Here is a 19,993-nt window from a genome sequence, read left to right as displayed (position 1 = left end):
AATGCCTGGTAAAATTTAACTCATTTAAAAAAAAAATTTATGTCTACTATTACATTGCTATTAGTAATAGCCCTGAAACTCTTACATGCTGGTTTTCTGTTAAGTCCCATCTTTTTTTTCCTCTCTTTTCCCCCTTTTTCCTTCCTCTCTCCTCTCGTTCATCTCTAATAGTTGTTTTGTTGTTCAGTACTGCTCTGAGTCACGTTCAGCTCTTTGCGACCCCATGGACCAGGCTTCTTTGTCTGTCCTTCATGGTCTCCTGGAGTTTGCTCAGACTCATGTCCATTGAGTCAGTGATGCCATTGAATCACCTCATTCTCTGTTGCCACCTTCTCCTCCTGCCCTCAAATCTTTCCCAACATCAGGGTCTTTTCTAATGAGTCAGCTCTTCACATCAGGTGGCCAGAGTATTGGAGCTTCACTATTATTCCTTCCAGTGAATATTCAGGCTTGGTTTCCTTTAGAATTGACTGGTTTGATCTCTTTGCTGTCCAAAATCATAGCATCTAAAGGGATCTTGGAGATAATTTAGTTATCTACCCTCTCTGTTTCTTGAGTGTTTGAGTTTCTTCTTCAGCCAGTGGATTCGATTATCCACCATCTATTTCATACACCTTCAGTGAGTAGGAACTCACTCATATTAAAACAGTCATTTCAACTAGAAATTTTTGTTGGAAGTTCTTCCTTACTGATAGACTGAAAATTTTCTGTTCCTATATATTAGTGCTATGCAGCTTATAGATAACAGATGGTTCTCTGATCCTTCAACCTGACAGCCTGAATCAGTCAGGATAACCTTGGTTTTTCTGCCATAATAAAAGTCTAAATATCAGAAGTTAAAGAAGCTTTATTTTAGATTTTTACTTCAGGGTTATCTACATGTCTGTTGTGGGTTCCAAAGGGGTGGGTCTCTTGTCATCATGGTCACTCAAGGACCCAGGCTGACAGAGGAGCCACCATCTCAGCTGTGGAAGAAGAGAGAGCCTGGCAAGATCTTGCATAGGCAGTAAATGATACACATCACTTCTGCTCACAATCTGTTGGTCAGAACTAGTCATATGGCCCTAATCTCACCACAGGGAAGAGGTGGGGGTAGGAAGGACAGTCCTACTGTGTGCCCAGAAGGGTGAATGGCACCATTGCTCAGTCTTTCAGGAATTTGGAGGAGTTGTCATGCTTTGTAATCCTGTCCTACCTAGGATAAAAATTCCTAATACTTCAACTCATCGTCTAATTTCCAGTTCCATTAGTCATCCAGACACAGTGTAGTTTTTCTGTGTTGTTCTGGAAGTATATTTCCAGACTGTTCAAGTTAGCCCAGTAACTGTCTGTTTTAGACATGTGGACTTGGATCATATGCTGAGGTTTAAGTTCAAACAGGAAGCAGCTGAGGTAGAGAACAGAGACTGAAGCTTTAAGGCTTGGATTCACGTCCTGACTTTGGGAGCCCCTTTCACAGGACATATTGCATACTTTTCTGAGCCCATTTTCTGATAGGTATCACTTCACACTATTATTGATGAGGCCCTTCTCTGGTGGTCCAGTGGTTGGGGCTCAGTGCTTTCACTGCAGGGGTGTGGCTTCACTCCCTGGTTGGAGAACTGAGATCCCAAGAGCAGGCCATAAAAACCACACAAAACAGTTTTGATGAGAATGTGAGCAGAGGTGTTTTTGTGGACTTTCATAAGGTGGTATTAAGATGCTAAGTGTTACTAAAAAGCATTGTTTTGTTTCTTTGTGTCTAGGTTCATCGTAGTTCATTAGGTTCACCATGGTTCATTAGACCTCCTTACATGTTTCAGTTCATACGTGGCTACATGTGAAGTATTGAGCATATGTGCTGCAGTGGGTGTAAATCATCACCACATTCGTTTTTATACAATTATTGAAAAAAGTCAAACTGATGTGCTGCCTCTCATTTGCAGGTAGGGTTCTTTCACAGTCTACTCCGGGGACTCCATCAAAGACCATAACAATATCTGAAAGTGGTGTTATTGGATCAACTTTAAATTCTACAACACAGACACCAAATAAAATAGCCATCTCACCTTTGAAATCGCCAAATAAGGTAAAAAAAAAAAAAAAGAATTAGCCACAAATGCCAAGTATTGTGGTTAATGACTTTATTTATATTCCCAAACAATTAATAAGTATTTGGTGAATACCAGATTTAGTAATCGAGAATGTGTGACAGATAAAAAACTTAACTCTAAACGCATAGTAACACAGTAGTCATTTTGCATGCTAAGATGATTTCCATGGCCCATGTGAGTGTGGGTACAACATAAATCTTTTGAATGAAGTATTTTATGTAAGTATGTGATTCCTCTTCAGTTTATATTTGTGCACAATTATTTTCTTTGGGTCAGTCACATACATAGTGATTATAAAATGTTAAATGCAGGTTTTTTGGAAATAGGATATTGATGTCTTCTGCTTAAGCTGTCCTTGATTTTATAGAGAGCTGAGAGTTTGCTGGGTAACAGCACCCAGAGTACTAGAAATTGCCATCAAATGCTGGTTAACATATTACTGGGTTAATACAGTTCATGGAAAGCATTTGAAAACTTGTCATAATTTGTTTCATTTTAACACTGTGAAGTACCTGTCATTTTAGGTGAAGTAGGTAGTCTTAGCTCACTTTCCTAAAACGTACAGATGTCATTATACAGCGCAGCATTTTGAAAAAAGCATACTTGATGGATATGTTCAAGGGAAAAGCCAGGAATCTACTCTGTAAGGTGCCACCCTTGGGATTCCGGAAACACACTCCCATTTGTACCTGCCTTTTCATGAATAGAACGAACATTAAATGTTTGCCTTACATGGTTAAAAAGTCTAACTGTTGGCTTCTGTTTCAGTAAGACTTGACTATAAGGTATGAATATGGTGTCTATTACAGTTTATTAAAATGATCTCCTACCTGCATAATAATACAGATAATCATTTACTTAAATGGAATGAATTGAACAGAAATTTTGAGTGCTCACTGCGTGTTCTTCATAGTGATACGCTAGGCTTAAAAGCATAGATAAGCTTGAAGTTTCAGGTAGTTCAGTAGGCAAGTTAGTCTTAAAAGTTAAAAATTACTCTACAGGATTGTCACGGTTACAAGTGGATTGATGAGCCCCACTGAATGTGTCAGGGGTTTTTGTACAAACGCTGCTGTTCTGAAAGGTCTTAACCTTAAAGGTGGTTTGGGCCTTGGCTGTGCGTGGATTGAGGTAATACTTTACATGAAAGCATAGAAGCATGGCCCGTGTATAAATGTAGTGTAGGGAGCTACATTGCTTTGGTAGTGTGAAAGCTGAGGGTGCTAAGGTTAGAAGCAAGGTTGCGCTACCCTCAGGGGAGTTTGGATTTTACTGTTCTTAAAGACTTGCTGTGACTTCCTATTGCTTCTAGGACAATGGTTCTCAACCTTGTCTGCACATTAGAGTCATCTGGGGAGCTCTGATAAATACCAGGGCCTGGTTCTTAACCCCAGGGCCTCTGTTTTAATTGGTCTGGAGTTAGGCCTGGTATCAGGAATTTTTACACTACGTGATTCTGAAGGGGCAGCCTAGATTGAAAACAACTGCTGTGGGATAATATGAAATTTGCATTTTTAAAAAGATGACTCTTGTAGCATAATGAAAGATAGGTTGGAGGAAGGTAAGCCTGGATTTTAGAAGAGACCAGGTAGGTTAGTTATTCTCAATCTTGGCTGCACTTGCGAAGCGCCAGGGGACCTCTTGGAAAACCTCATGGCTGGCCTCTGTCTGATCCCATTTAAATCAGTCTCTGGGCTGGGGCCTAGGTATTAAAAATAATATTTAAAAAATTTAAGGTGTAGGCCACACAACATTGTAAAGCAATTATACTCAAATTTAAAAATAATAATAATAAAGTATAGGCCAGGGTAGAGAATCATTAAATTAGATTGTTATAGTACTTCAGATTCGAGCTAGATTAGTAGCTCAAGGCTCAGGGAGAAGAGATGTGTTTAAGACATAATGACCAGATGCCAGGGTGTTCGGAAGAGGGAGACTCTGGGGGATGACGCCTAGATTCCTAACTTGAGTAACAAGGGTAGGTGGTGGCACTGTGGACTGGTACATGGGCTGTATCTGATAGCATACAAGTAAGAACTTGCTTTATTTTCCTTTTATCCTTGACTTTAGCCCCGTTGAATCTTCCTTCCCTGCCTCTTTGACAAGACATCATTTTTACTATAAGAATGAGCCTTATTGCAATGATTAAATTCAAAGTTATGAAAAGTCTACTCCAAATCTTACATCCAGTTGAGTGGAGGTAACTTAAACCTAATCATGACTCAGGGTCCATGCAGTGGAGGGGCACTGTGTTTTACTTCACTCTTCCACTTCCTCCCTCTTTCTGCGTTGGGCTTCTGATTGGCAGGAAGATTAGAAGAGAAAGGACGGAGTTTTATGTGACGGGACTGTTGTAGTCCAGCTGCCGGTGCCCTGTGTGGCAGGTGTCCAAGTGTGGCCTTTAGCGTTGTGCGTTTAGGACGGTTTCTGCAGGCCGTGTGGTGTGCCCACACTGCCCAGGTCCCTGTCTGGAACACACCCCAATGGCCTTTGGCAGTCTTCTCGCTCTCTTTTCCTCGTGTAGTCCACCTACAGCCTGTTACTGCTGAGTATCCTTCCTCTAGATGGCACATGTCTTTGGCCTAGCAAATGCTTTATCCCTTCCACAACATCTCTTTGGCTAATGGGAAACCTATAGAACCCAGTGGTAGAAGCATAGCTCATCTAACTGTGGTCCTCTGTGTCTTTGCTCTGTTGTTTTTTTTCAACCTCTTTTTAAAAAATTACTTATTTATTGATTGATTTTACCTTTGGCTTTGCTCGCCAGCTCTCTCTAGCTATGGTGAGCAGAGACTATTCTTCACTGCAGTGAGTGGACTTCTCATTGCTGTGGCTTCTCTTTTGCAGAGCACAGACTCTGGGCACACAGGCTTCAGTAGTTGGAGCTCATGGGCTCAGTAGTTGTGGCTTTTGGGCTTAGTTGTGCTGAGGCATGAGGGATCTTCCTGGACCAGGGATCAAACCCTTATCCCCTGCATTGGCAGGCAGATTCTTATCTACTGTACCACCAGGGAAGTCCCTCCATCTAACCTCTTGCTTTTTACAGGCTGGGACCCATGTTCACATAAGGCCTAAATTCCTGGGGATGTATGTCAGGTCCTTCTGGTGGCTACACCCAAATGGGCTTAAGAGTTCCTTTATCTCAGTATATCGCCAGCCAGAGATTGAGATGTCAAGTTTCCCAGTCTGTCCCAGAGATTTTCTGGGGGAACCCCTGCCCTTGTTCTCACTAAGGTGTAAAGCCCTGTTGTCTATGTTTATGAATTCACTTCTGTTTCTGGTCTGTTTTGTTTCATTTTCAATAGGCAGCAGGTGGATAATAGGGGTACTATGTTCTAGCAACTCACTCTGGCATGGATGGTTTGTTCTTTTTAGAGAATAGGGGGGCTTATCATTTGCTGTTCTCACTAGAGCCACATTTTAAGACAGGAGAGAACTCCCATTATCCCTTTATCCTAGAGAGGAAATACAGAAGGAATAGCTGGTTTGGGCAAAAAGATATTGTTTAGCTCTTGGAGCTGTTTGTCATTGAAGTGCCCACTGCCTGTCTAAAGGAGAATGTCCATTAGGAAGCTGAATATAGGTGGTGGCTAAAACTGTGCAGATGGATGAAGTCAGCCAGGGAGCATGAGGTTGTGTGTGGAGTGACAAGAAAGGCAGGACTGAACCACAGAATATTAAGAGTGGGTAGAAGAAAAGAAGCCAATGGAATAGAAGGAATAAGAGAGGTAGCATGAGAAACTTAAAAAAGTGGGAAGGGAAGATGGTCTCAAATTTCAAATGTTAAGAAGAATCAGTCAATTAAGAAAAAGACTAAAAAAATCAGGATTTGCTGGAGATGTCCTTGCTCCCATTAATCTAAAGTGATCAAAAGAAACCTCAAACACTGATACTTCTTTCCCTGCCAGCACTCACAATCTGACCATCATCTTCCTTGAATCTGCCAGGACTTTTCTCATTATTTATTCCTATTTATATGGTACTGGCTATCATCAAAAGAGCCAGACTCCTTGATTACCTTTCCTTTCTCACATCTGATCTCCTTGAAGTCGTCAGTATCTTCTGTCTCCTTACCCGCTGCCGCCGCCGCTGCTAAATCGCTTCAGTCGTGTCCGACTCTGTGCGATCTCATAGACGGCCTTCCACCAGGCTCCCCCATCCCTGGGATTCTCCAGGCAAGAACACTGGAGTGGCTTGCCATTTCCTTCTCCAGTGCATGAAACTGAAAAGTGAAAGTGAAGTCGCCTAGTCCAGTCTGACTCATCAAGACCCTGTGGACTGCAGCCTACCAGGCTCCCCCGTCCATGGGATTTTCCAGGCAAGAGTACTGGAGTGGGGTGCCATTGCCTTCTTCGCCTTACCCACTACCCACCCCCAACTCTTGAAACCCTCCCACCATACCCTATCTGGGGTTCACAAGCAAAATAATCCCCTAAGCCCTCAACCTCTTCACCGAAGATTGCTTTATCTTTTTCTCTAACGGATACCTGACTCTTCCTGATGGCACTGTTTTCCCCTGCAGACCTCCTGAGTGTGGGCTGTGCTTCCACCCCACCATCGAGCCTGGAAGGGGGGACCTATTATGTGTCCAGATGTCTGTTTTGTTCCTGTTCTGTTCTTTTTAAAGTGCATGCATGCATGCTAAGTCACTACAGTCATGTCCAACTCTTTGCGGTCCCATGGGCTATATCCTGCCAGGCTCCTCTGTCCATGAATCCTGGGATTCTCCAGGCAAGAATACTGGAGTGGGTTGCCATTCCCTTCTTCAGGGTATTTTCCCGACCCAGGGATCAAACCCGTGTCGCTTCTCTTGCATTGGCAGGTGGGTTCTTTACGACTGCCACTACGCCAAAAGTGTGTATGTATCTCAGTTTTAAAGCTTCTTGGACCTCTGATTTATTGTCTTTTATTTTTGGAAAATTTGGACTATATCTCTTCAACTCTTTCTTCTGCCTCATTCTTTCTTTCTCTTCATTCTAGGACTCTGGTTTCAAAAGGGCCAGACTGAGATCGTTCTGAAGCTCTTGGATGCTCTGTTCAGCTCCCTCCCCACTTTTTCTTTGTTTCACTTGGGTCATTTCTGTTGACCTGTCTTCAGATTAATTGATTCTTTCCTTAGTTGTGTGGAATCTACTTAAGGGCCCACTGAAGGACTTCATCCCTGATAATTGTTTATCGTATTTCTGTCATTTCCATTCGGCTCTTTTTTATAGTTTCCGTCTCTCTACTGAGACTCCCTTCCGTTCATTGCATGTTGTTTTCCTTTCCCGCTAGGCCTGTTAACATTTTGATCATAGTTATTTTAAAGTCCTTATCGGATGGTTACAGCATTCAGGTTATCTTTAAGTCTGGCTTTCATTTTAGAATGCCATCTGGGCCTTTTTTTTTTTTTTTTTTAAAGCTTATACATCTAGAATGGGGACTCTATTAAAGGTGAATAACTTAGCACAAGCACTGAAGCTGGGTTGTTGATTTTTAACAAATCTGATTAGAAAGACTTCAGGACAGTTAAATTTTTGGATACCTGAAGTTCAGAAAATAAATATTTGTAGAGTGTGGGTCTGGGACAGTTGGATCAAAGAAACAAGGGTTAGAAACCTCAAAACACTTTCTTTCTCACTAATTTGGTCTTACAAGTAAATATTCTTAAAATGTAAGGCCTGGTCACCCTTTACCTGATGTTGATGGATGGGTTCTTTTTTTTTTTCCCCCTGGCTATCTTTATAATGAACACAAATACATTTTCAAATATCCTGCTCTTTACCTTTAAAAGTCTCTGGAAGTTATCCTGGACATCCTTGAAACTACCTTATTCACACTCTTGTCGGTTTTTCTCTCCTACCCAGGGGAGTGCTCCTCTTTTTTGGCCTTATTTGGCAAACAGGGAAGATCTGTTGGTGATTGAATCATCACATAGCCATTTAGGATGCAGAATGTACTTCAGTTCCAGGGGAGGAATTTCAGAGCATAAGCTGCGTACAAATGAAAAGTTTCTTATTCCTCTGAAATCTATGACCAGTACAATTTCTTGAACTCTCTACTTCTGAGCCTTCTAGCATGGGTAGAATTCTGTAAAGCTTCTTCTATAATTAAACTCTAGACTCAACATTTTACTATAGTTGCTTTATCATTTATTTACCCATCCTTCTCTCCATTAATCATCTTATTTTTAAAATGCATTTCAAAGTAAGTTGCACATATTCAGTATACTTCTCCCCCCATATTCCAAGTATACCATTAACTAGAATTCTCTGTTTGTTTAGAGGGTTTTCTTTTTCATTTTGAGGAGTAATTCACATGTACTGAAATATGCAAATCTTAAAGGTACAAATATGCAAATCTTAAACATTCGGATGTTTTCAGCTTAAATGTATACATCTATACAACAGAAAAGTCCTCTGTGAAGATAAAGAACATTATCACCACCTTAAGAAGTTAATAATTTAAAAAATGTATTTTTCCTATTTCTGAACGTATTACGGTAAACAGTGCACGTGTCATTTGGTAGGTTTTGGTCGTATTTCCTAGAAACTGACAAAACAAATGACTGCGGATTATTAAAAATTAGTTTGCTAGTACTTCAGAGAGTTTCCAGTTTTCTTTTCCTACTCAACTGAAGGAGGACATAAGTAAGTTTATAGGTCATTAGAAATAATTTTTGATGGTAGAATACAATGTGATTTTGGATATAAAATTCAGAAGGAATTCTAAGTATTAATGTATATTATTATAATAAATATCTTTGTTCATTTATATAGATTTATGAAAATAATGTTTTTCAGTGTTTATTTAAAAATAGGAATAGAATTGATGCTGAACTCTCACTCTAGTGATATATAATATACATTTATGGATACATAAATGTAATCTTTTAAAATGAGTCCCATCATCTTATGGAGCAATGCATTCCAATAAAATTTTTATATTGTAATAATCACAGTTTGTAATGTATTTGTTGTTTTCAGTGTTTGTGTTATGAACTCAGTTAAGACAAAATTATTTAACACATAGAGCTTTACATAAAGGGTAATGTGTGTGCTCAGTCATGTCTGACTCTTTATGACCCCATGGACCGTATCCTGCCAGGCTCCTCTGTTCATGGGATTCTCCAGGCAAGAATACTGGATTGGGTTACCATTCCCCTCTCCAACATCAGGGTGATACAAAATGTTTTTAAATTTTCAGTTTATATACATCTTTTTGTTTCAGAAAATTATGATAAAAGAATTTCAAGGGTAAAAATGTTACACTAGAATAAAATTTTTAGAGGATATGGAATTCAAGCACAAGTTCATAGAGGAAAAGGAATAATGTAAATTTCTGACTGCTGAAGAGTTCTTTATATATATTTTAAAAATGTAATAGATACTGGTGAGTGTCAAATCACTATGTTGACTTGATTCCATTGAATACATTTAAAAAAGTAATGTGACGGTTTTGTTTTTTTTAATGCTAATATTTATAATGGGCTAGAAATTACAGTAAACTGAATGATGTGCTCAGTCTCCCTGAAGATTATCTCCATTCCAGCCAACTTGAACAGGGAAAAGTCAGGGAAAAGGTACATGGTGGTACATTTATGGACCAGACCAGATGCATGGTGCAGTTTTCACCTCCCTAGCTAAAGGTCTTGTGGCCTTACCTTGACTTCAAGGGAGCCTAGGAAATGTAACCTGGTTGTATGCAGGAAGCAGAAGAGAGTTTGGATTTTGGTTAGCAGCAAGCAGTCTATAATGTAATTGTCCACCTCACTCCAGTACTCTTGCCTGGAAAATCCCATGGACAGAGGAGCCTGGTAGGCTGCAGTCCATGGGGTCGCTAAGAGTCGGACACGACTGAGCAACTTCACTTTCACTTTTCCCTTTCATTGGAGAAGGAAATGGCAACCCACTCCAGTGTTCTTGCCTGGAGAATCCCAGGGACCGGGGAGCTTGGTGGGCTGCCGTCTATGGGGTCGCACAGAGTCGGACACGACTGAAGTGACTTAGCAGCAGAGTAAGTAGTGCTATATTAACACAAGTAATTGACATGAATTAGGCAATAAACTGGAAGGCTGAACAATAATGAAGATTTCCTGTTATTAAGAGTCACTCTTGGAGACTTCCCTGGCAGTCCAGTGGTCAAGTCTCCACACTTCCAGGGTAGTACAAGTTGGATTCCTGGTCAGGGAACTAAGATCCCACGTGCTGCATGTTGCAGCTGATAAATAGACAGAGTCACTCTTTCCTTCTCTGTTTGTGAATGGCTGTCAGTAGGTCAGTGTGTGCTGTGTGCTGAGGCTGTGGAAACTATGGAAGAGCTTATGGTGGTTGGTCAGACAGAATTGAATGCATGTAAAATAATAGCAAACAATGAAATAGGTGCTAAGTTGTGTGTATAGGCAAGGTGAGGTGAAACTAAAGAGAAGAGAAAAAGAAGTCCTGGGATTCCTTCATTCTACACTCAGCAATACCTGCCATGTGTTAGGGGCTGTACTCTTTGGGGAAATAGAGCAAAAATAGACATGTGGGACCTAAAGTCTGTGAAGGTATGGGAGGGAATGTGACAGAAATGACTTTAAATGATATACAAAAGTATAAAATTACAAAAGCTCAAGTGATGATATGAACTCCTATAGAAGAGGATTCAGCTGCAGTTGGGATGATCAGAGAAGGCATCCCTGAGCTAAGATTTTTTTTAATGGGTAGAATTGGAATGGATGTCAGCCACAAGAGTGAAAGATTGGAGGTAAAAATACTTATAATGTACACATATGTATACCTATGAGATACATGCATACAGAGTAGTAAGATTGGATTGGATTGACTCTGATTGGAATTAGTAATCCTTTGCAGGGAGTGGAGAACATATAGAGATAGGGTTCAATTTTGGATAATTTTCAAAACCAAGCAAATTTAGACTTAATTTTGTCATTTAATGAAGACTTATAAAATGTCTCTAATTAGGCAGTGTTTGTGTGGTGGATTCAAAGCAGGTAGAGATGAATCATGAGTTGATTTTGAATTTGTTTTACATATATCCAGGTAAGAAGAGATATGAGCAATGATGTTATTGGGAGGTTGAGAGAACACTTTTGGGACAGAGGTTTCAGGAGTTGATAGCTTCTGCTTTTGCTGTGAGTCTCTTAAATGGGGATGGTCCTGTGAGTACAGTTTGAAGTGAAGGGGATCTGTTTTCCTGATAAACTTTAGCATAGGTTGTTTCAAGATTGATTAAGAGTTAGAGTTAGGGTGACTGCAGGTTCCTAGTCCCATTAATTCAGTTGCCTAAGTTACTTTGTAGATAAGTATGTTTCTCATATCAGCACCCATTAGCAGAGAATTTCTTTTCTATGTTACTATGTTGGTTTTGTTTTTATGCTTTTATAATTAATGATGTTTGAATGCCTTTGGGGTCCTGTTGCACTATTATTAAAAACTTTTTTAATATAGAAATTTATAATATGCTAAAAAGTTAGAATAGTATAATTAACCCCTGTGTACCCTTCATCCAACTTTGGAATTATCCACTATTGTGTTATCATCTGTAACACTTCCCACTTTTTAAAAAAGTAAATCATGTCATTTTATCTGTAGGTATTTTGTTATGTATGTAAAAGATAGGGACACTTTTTCTTTTAACTTATTCACATTCCATTAATGCCATTAAATACCTAGTTAATTCACATTTCCCTAGGCACCTAAATTTTTACACTGTGCTTGAACTTGGGATTCAGAAAAGTTTGTGAGTGAATGCTATTTCCCTTACTTTCCTCCTCTTCCTTTTTTCCTCTTGCCCTTTAAAAAAAAAATCTAGTTGTTTACATCCTATATTTTTCATAGCCTGGAGTTTGCTGGTTGCATCGCTATGGTACCATTTAATTTTGAGAATTTCTGGAATATAACTCAGATGACTCCTGTATCTTTAGACATTAGCATATGTTTTGCAGGTATTTTCTTCCAGTCTTCGGCTTGTCTTTTAATTTTTTTTAACAGTGTCTTTTACAGAGCAGAAGTTTTCAGTTTTAATGAAGTTTGACCCTTCAGTTTTTTCTTTCATGGATTGTACTTTTGGTATTGTATCTAAAAAAGTCATCACCAAACCCAGGGTAACCTAACTTTTCTGCTGTTATCTTCCATGAGCTTTGTCGTTTAGTTTTATAGTTTTTAGGTCTGTGATCATATGTGAAAAATGTCAGATCTGTATTGAAAGTCACTTTTTGTGTGTGGATGCCCTGTTGTCCCAGCATCATTTGTTGAAAATAACCTTTCTCCGTTGAATCGCCTTTGTTCCTTATCCAGAGGTCAGTTGCTCTGTTTGTATGGATCTACTTCTGTGCTCTCTTGTTTATCAGTCATTTTTAGTTTGCCAGCATAACTGATTTAAAGATTTCAAACATTTATATTTTAAAAATTCTTCATATTTGTGTGTCTTCTGGACTCTTCCTCTGAACTCTGATGCTCTTTGGGTGGTTTGTCTTTTTTGTTTGTTTGCAAACTAAAACAAGCTCATAGCATGTTATGTAAAGTACTCCTTTGTTATCAGTGTGGTTACAAACCTTTTTCTCAGTTGGTTTCATCTTTGTATTCTTGCCAGATATTTTGCACATTAAATTTTTCAAAATAGTGTCTTAAGTTGTGAATTTTGAGTTTTTGATCTATGCTTAGGGAAGTCTTCCTTACTCCCAGTATTTTATTTATCCATTAAAAAATTATTATCTGTTTTTATGTAATTATTTTGCATATAATATTTTATTACAAATTAAGCACAAGAACAAATAGATTTATTCTTGTTTTTTAAGCATGATGGAATGGTTAAATTTATATTCACCTGTCTACCAGTTTGATCCTGACTGATTTATATAACACATCTTGCAGGATGGGCATCTAATTTTTATATTGTGGTAAAATACACACAGCATGAAATTTGCCATCTTTGTATACATGTTTAAGTGTTCAGGTCAGTGGTATTAAGTGCATTCATATTGTTGTGCAGTCTTCTCCACCATCCATCTCCAGAGCACTTTCCGTCTTGGAAAACTCAGGCTCTGTGCCCATTCTCCCCTCTCCCTAGCCCTTGACAGCCACTAATCTATTTTCTGTCACTGGGATTTTGGCTACTCTACTTCATAAAACTGAGATTATAGATTATTTGTCCTTTACTCGTTATTGGCTTATTTCGCTTAGCATAGTGTCCTCAAGGTTCACCAATCAGAATTTCCTGCCTTTTTAAGGCTAGATGATTAATGCTCCATGGTATGTATATTCATTTGTGGATGGACACTTGGATTGTTTCTATATATTAGCTCTTATGATTAACGTTACTATGAACATTAGGTGTACAAATATCTCTTGGAGACCCTGCTTTGAATTCATTTCTTTAAAATCTCTCTAATAATGTGGTCCTTTTTTATTGAATTTTTTTAAAAAATTATTTTTAATTGAAGGATAATTGAGTCATTTCTAATGAGGTATATGAACCTAGAGCCTATTATACAGAATGAAGTAAAAAAAAGAAAAACAAGTATCATATATTAATGTGAATATATGGAATCTAGAAAGATGGTACTGATGAATCTATTTGCAGGGCAGCATAACTATAATTATATATAATTCCCTGGTAGCTCAGCTGGTAAAGAATCCGCCTGCAATACAGGAGACCCTGGTTCGATTCCTGGGTTGGGAAGATCTGCTAGAGAAGGGATAGGCTATCCACTGTAGAATTCTTGGGCTTCTCTTGTGGCTCAGCTGGTAAAGAATCTACCTGCAATGCAGAAGACCTGGGTTCGATCCCTGGGTTGAAAAGAATACCCACTCCAGTATTCTGACCTGGAGAATTCCATGGACTGTATAGTCCATTGGGTTGCAAAGAGTCAGACATGACTGAGAGACTTTCACTTTCAGTGGAGATGCAGACATAGAGAAGAGAGCTGTGGACATGGGGGAGAAGGAGAGGGTGAGACAAATAGAGAAAGAAGCATGGAAGCATATACACTACCATATGTAAACTAGATAGCCAATGGAAATTTGCTGTATGGCTCAGGGAACTCAGACAGGGGCTCTACCCCCAGAGGGGTAGGAGGGGTGGGAGCTGGGAGGGAGGTTCAAGAGAAGGGGACATATGTATACCTACGGCGAATTCATGTTGATGCACTGCTTTCAGTTCTTTGGAGTCTATACCCAGAAGCTGAATTTCTGGATCATATGGTAATGCTATATTTAATTTTTTGAGGAATCACAATAACTGTACTATTTTACATTCCCACCAACAATGCACAAGGGTTCTCATGTCTTTGTGTTCTTGCCAACACTGTTTTTCTGATAGTAGCCATCCTAGTGTATGTGAGGTGGTATGTCATTGTAGTTTTCATCTTTCACTAATGATTAATGATGTTCGAGTATTTTTTCATGTATTTATTGGTCATTGTATATCTTCTTTGTTGTCCAGTCACTCAGTCGTGTCCAGCTCTTTGCAACTTCATCCTGGAGTTTGCTGAAACTCATGTCCATTGAATTGATGATGCCCTGATGGTTTAGTCACTAAGTTGTGTCCAACTCTTGTGATCCCAAGGACTGTAGCCTACCAGGCTCCTCTGTCCATGGGATTTTCCAGGCAGAAATACTGGAGTGGTTTGTCATTTCCTTCTCCAGGGGATCTTCCTGTCCAGGGATCGAACCCAGGTTTCCTGCACTGCAGGCAGATTCTTTACCATCTGAACTACCAGGTGATGATACTTTGCAGAAATATATGTTCAAATTCTTGGCCCATTTTTTAATTGGTTTGTTTGAATTTTAGAAGTTCCCTATATATTTTGGATCTCAACCCCCCCCCACTAGACATATGATTTGCAAATTTTCTGCTGTTTTGTGAGTTACCATTTTACTCTGTTGACAGTGTCTTTTGAGGCATAAAATTTAAAAATAGCTGCTACACCTAGGGTGGAAGCACGGAGTCCTAAACACTGAACCACGAGGGGATTCCCTGCTTTCTGGTTTTTATAAGACTGCTGCCTCCTAAATCACATTGTCTAAACTTGCCTGATATGGTCATTTGACCCTTTCCTTGAATGCTCCCATAGATTCTAACACATTACATTTAAATTACTTATCTTTGTCACTGTAACTGTGAATAAAGCATAAATTAGGTTAATATCCATGAAAAACTGGCAAATGAACACCTTACATCTTTTTTGTAATATTTCACCAGTCAGTACATTAGTGCCAAAAGTTCTAGTATCCATTCCAAGGTTTGACTCTGTCTTTAGTCATGTAATATTTATAATATCTATCTTTTCTCATTTTCTCATTTGTTTCTTATAGCTTGAAAGCATTTTAAAGCTTTCAAATTGGTAGGTTTATTTTAGTAACCTTAAGTTTGGAAATTAGGATAATATAAACATAGTTTTTCCATGATGATAAGGTCTATAAACATTCTGTCACAAATTTCTGAAAAGCATATTAAGATGGAACCCTATAAATTCCTAATTTCAAACTATATTATAAAACTGTAATAGTCAAAACAGTGTGGTATTGGTATAAACACAGAAAAATTGATCAGTGGAACACAATAGAGAGCCCAGAGATAAACTCATGTGTATGTGATCAATTAATTTGTAATCAATTAATTTGTAAGAAAGGAGCCAAGAATATACGGTGGATATTGGGAAACCTGACAGCTACATGCAAAAGAATGAAACTGAACCGCTCTCTTGTACCACACACAAAATTTAACTCAAAGTGGATTAAAGACTTGTATGTAAGACCTGAAAGTATAAAACTCCTAGAAGAAGACATAGGAGGTGGTACGGTCCTTGACATTGGTCTTGGCAGTTTTTAAATAAGTTTGGGAAACATACACCATACCCATCTAGGAGATCTGTCATGCTCGTTGGCATATTAAAGACTCTAAGAATTCCCATAGCAAAGGGCTTTGTCTAACTTTGTTTACCTCAGGGCTTCATAATTAATGTGATAAAAGTAGATTGTTTTATGTACTACCTGATCTTGAAGAGCTTATGTTAAAGAACAAGCTTTAAAGAACAACAAGTTTAAAGAACAAACTTTAGTAAGTGGTACCCAACCAGCATTGAGGAAAGTTATTATTCTGATTTTGCAGTAGATTAAACAAATAGTATCTTAATATCTGTTCAAAACAAGGAGATTTGTGTAGGTGTCCCAAAGCAGTATAAGAATTTCATTCAGTGGTAACATTCTACCCTGCACAGATAGAGACAAAGTTATAAAGAAGCATTAGGTTGCTTGACAGAGTATGCACAAGATTGAGACAAACTGGAACCAAAACTCATATGTCCAAACATTTGTTTCTAAGCTGTGTTTACAAACAGAATCAAATTTTAAAGTATACTCCTCCCCCTCAAAAAAAAGCCAACATATTTATATGGAACCCCACAAATTCAGGGTTTGGATATTGATTGAGCCCTCTGTCTATCTCCAACTTCACTAAATAAGAATCCTCATTTATAGAACAAGAAGAGTATTTTATTATTCCTTTTTTTCCCCCTTTAAGGAAAATCTTCAATTAAGCAAGGACTTGTGGTATTTGCTAATTAGAAAACAATAAAGAAGTATATCCCTGTATAATTATTACCTTGATATTTAAGTAAAAATGGCTTAAAAATAGTACAAAAAAATCAAGTCCATGTTTTTCAGGACAACCACTGATGCATGTTAAATGTAGCTAGTTTGAATATAAATTATTCTCTTTTTAACCCAACTGTCAGTGGGGTTAATCAGGAATAACAATAACTGAAGATTTTTACTGAATGTATGTGAACTATTTTTCTGCTGATGTGGTATGTTCAGCGAGACATGCCTTCACATGAAGTTTCTCAGGCTTCTCCAAGGAAGGTACCAATTTGTGAATTCTTAAAGCAGTTAAGTGTAGTATTCAAATGCTTTTGTCTTTTACAAAATTAGTAGCTTTGGTATGTTACTTAGGTTATTTTAGGTGTTAAAAAATGCAGTTTACTCAGTGGTTGCCAAGAATTAGGGTTGTGACTATAGAGGGAAGTGCAGTAGAGTCTATTGGTGGTAATGGAAGAATTTTGTATCTTGATGGTGATGTAGGTTACATGAATTTATACAGTCTTTAGTGTACATACACAAAAGTGCATAAAAACTGATGAAATCTGAGTACGGTCTGGTCTGTGGTTTAGTTGATAGCATTATACCAAATGTCCATTTCCTGGTTTTAATAACGTCCTATGGTTATAGGAGATGATTTTTTGGGGAGAGGGGAAAGTGCATATGGGAAGTTTGTATTAGTTTTGTAATTTCTTGTGAAATCTAAAATTATTTCAAAATTAAAAAGTTTTTTAAAATGCTATTTATACTTCTATTCAGTATTCTGTGGTGGTGGTTTAGTTGCTAAGTCATGTCTGACTTACAGTCTGCATGGACTGTAGCCTGCCAGGCTCCTCCTCTGTGCATGTGATTCTCCAGGCAAGAATACTGGAGTGAATTGCCATTTCCTTCTCCAGAGGATCTTCCCGACCCAGTGATCTAACCCTGGTCTCCCACATTGCAGGTGGATTCCTCACCATCTGAGCCACCAGGGAAGTCCAAATGTCTACAGTAGGAGGCATTACAATGTCTTAACTTAAGAAAATGGGCTTCAGAGTTGGCTCTGGTTCAAACCCTAACTCAGCTGCTCTTAGCTATGTGAACTTGGGGAAGTTAACTAAATCTATCTGAGCTTCAGTTTCTCCATCTATAATGGGCATAATGATAATACAAATAGCAGTTCACATTTTTTTAGTGTTATATCAATAATATGTGATTAGTTACTGTTTGTACCTCATATAATTTAACTCAGTTAATTCTTATAACAATCCTATGTGAAAGGTGCCATTTTCAGATTTTCAAATAAGGAAACTTAGCTCAGAGAAGCTAAGTTACTTGCATAAGGTCACTCACCTAGGTACTGTTGGAACCAAGATTAAAACTCAGTCTGGATGTTCTGGTTTTGACTATACGAAACTAGCTTGTGAAGACCAACCATCCCACCAAGAACAACTAAAAAGAAAACGTATTTGTAAAATTCGTTTGAAAGCATTGGAGACCCACCAAGGGACCCAGAACCTTATAGGTCACCATCTTGAAGTCAACGGAAGCCTAGAGAAGTCGCCTGGTGTTCAGTGTGACCCTTTGTCTTAGGGCATTTGTGAGGTGTGGCTGAGAGACTGAGAAGAAAAGCGCAAAGTGGTCCCAGAGAGTTGAGGAGCTGAACAGACCTTCAGTCTTACAGGCCTCAAGGACAAAACTTTGGGTTCAGGCCCCCAAAAGGAGAAGGAAGCTAGGTAAAGCCTGGAGTCCTAATCGGGGGAGGAGTGAACCTGCCCCTACTCTTAACTGCCTGCCAGAAGCTGACTTGAATGCTTTCTGGAGGAAAACAACAACATTCTGAGCCTCAAATTATTTACTTAATTTTTCATAAACAGTGCCTGGTACTCAGTCAAAAATCATTAAGCGTATCAGGCAACCAAAGTATTCAGAACAGGTATAGGTAGTATAATTATCAGATTGGCTTTTTAAATAACTAATATATTCAGGAATTTAAAAGCTATGACAAACCTAGACAGCATATTAAAAACCAGAGACATCACATTGCCAACAAGGTCTGTGTAGTCAAAAGCTGTGGTTTTTCCATTAGTCATGTGTGGGTGTTAGAGTTGGACCACAGAGAAGGCTGAGTTCCGAAGAATTGACACTCTCAAACTGGGATGCTAGAGAAAAGTCTTGAGAGTCCTTTGGACAAGCAGGGAGATCAAACCAGTCAGTCTTAAAGGAAATCAACCCTGAACATTCATTGGAAGGACACACTGAAGCTCAAGCTCCAGTTCTTTGGCCACCTGATGCAAAGAACCGACTCATTGGAGGTGACCCTGATGCTGGGAAAGACTGAAGGCAGGAGGAGAAGGGGGCAACAGGAGATGAGGTGGTTGGATGGCATCACTGACTCAATGGACATGAGTTTGAACAAACTCCAGGAGACAGTGAAGGACAGGAAACCTGGTGTGCTGCAGCCCATGGGGTTGCAAAGAGTTAGACACGACTTTGTGACTGAACAACAATTTAACAAGACAAAGAACTCCAGCAGGGAATTAAAAGCTATAAAAAGGATCAGATGAGTATTTTCACACTGAAAGCTTAAAACAGATTAAGAATTCAGTAGATGAGTTTGTCAGCAAAAGAGATACAGATTAAACAAAAAGGATTAAATATTTTTTGAGAAACAAAGGGTAGAGAATTTCTCAGCAGACCAGTACTTAAGGAAATCCTAAAGTGAGTTCTTTAGGCAGAAGGAAAACAATCCCAAATGGAAGCAGAGAAAGAGTATAGAAAGGATGGAAAGGGTACATTTGTGGGTATATTTAAATTAATATCTTACAGAGTTTCAATTAAATGGAGAATTTAAAAATATTTACATATTTTTGTAACACAAAGATGGGGCAGGAATAAATGATGTTAGTGTTCTGTGGTTCTTCCGTTGTCTGGGTGATATTTAAAGTACTGATTTAATTCCAACATTGAACATTGTAGTCTCTAGGGTAATACTATATAAAAATAGTAACTATATATAAATAACAAACTACCATGGGGGAAATAAATAATAAAACATTTAACCCTAAAGCAGGCAAAAAAAGAGAGGAAAAGGGACAGAAGAGGACAGGATGTTCAGATAGGGATTAGTTCAATGGTAGATTTAAATCCACATAGTTATTTAACTGTTAGATGTAAATAGATGTATACTGATAAAAAATATAGTCAGATCTGATTTTGTCCTCAGAGACCCAGTTATATACAGCATGTAAGAGTTGTAGTGTGAAGTTTAGAGAAATTGAGAGAATTCTCTGGCAGTGAAGTGGTTAGGATTCAGCGTTTTCACTGCCATGGCCCAAG

At 38.6% G+C, this 19,993-nt stretch overlaps 1 protein-coding gene across 11 annotated transcripts in view; it reads left to right on the top strand.

Annotated features, from left to right (window-relative positions):
* The window catches only part of LIN54 (lin-54 DREAM MuvB core complex component), a 64,730-nt gene that overhangs the window by 26,011 nt on the left and 18,726 nt on the right, over positions 1-19,993 (top strand). For 10 of the 11 annotated variants that reach the window (XM_005208164.4, XM_005208161.5, XM_005208156.5 and 7 more), the window contains one exon: positions 1,926-2,068. The exons of the other annotated variant lie outside the window; for it this stretch is intronic. In XM_005208164.4, coding sequence (XP_005208221.1) covers positions 1,926-2,068 — 143 coding nt within the window. The remainder of the gene's footprint in view (positions 1-1,925; positions 2,069-19,993) is intronic. 11 annotated transcript variants of the gene reach the window in all.

The sequence above is a fragment of the Bos taurus genome, chromosome 6, assembly GCF_002263795.3.
Source record: "Bos taurus isolate L1 Dominette 01449 registration number 42190680 breed Hereford chromosome 6, ARS-UCD2.0, whole genome shotgun sequence".
NCBI lineage: Eukaryota > Metazoa > Chordata > Mammalia > Artiodactyla > Bovidae > Bos > Bos taurus.
Note: the sequence above shows the minus strand (reverse complement) of the source record. Positions and strands in the feature narration are given on the sequence as shown.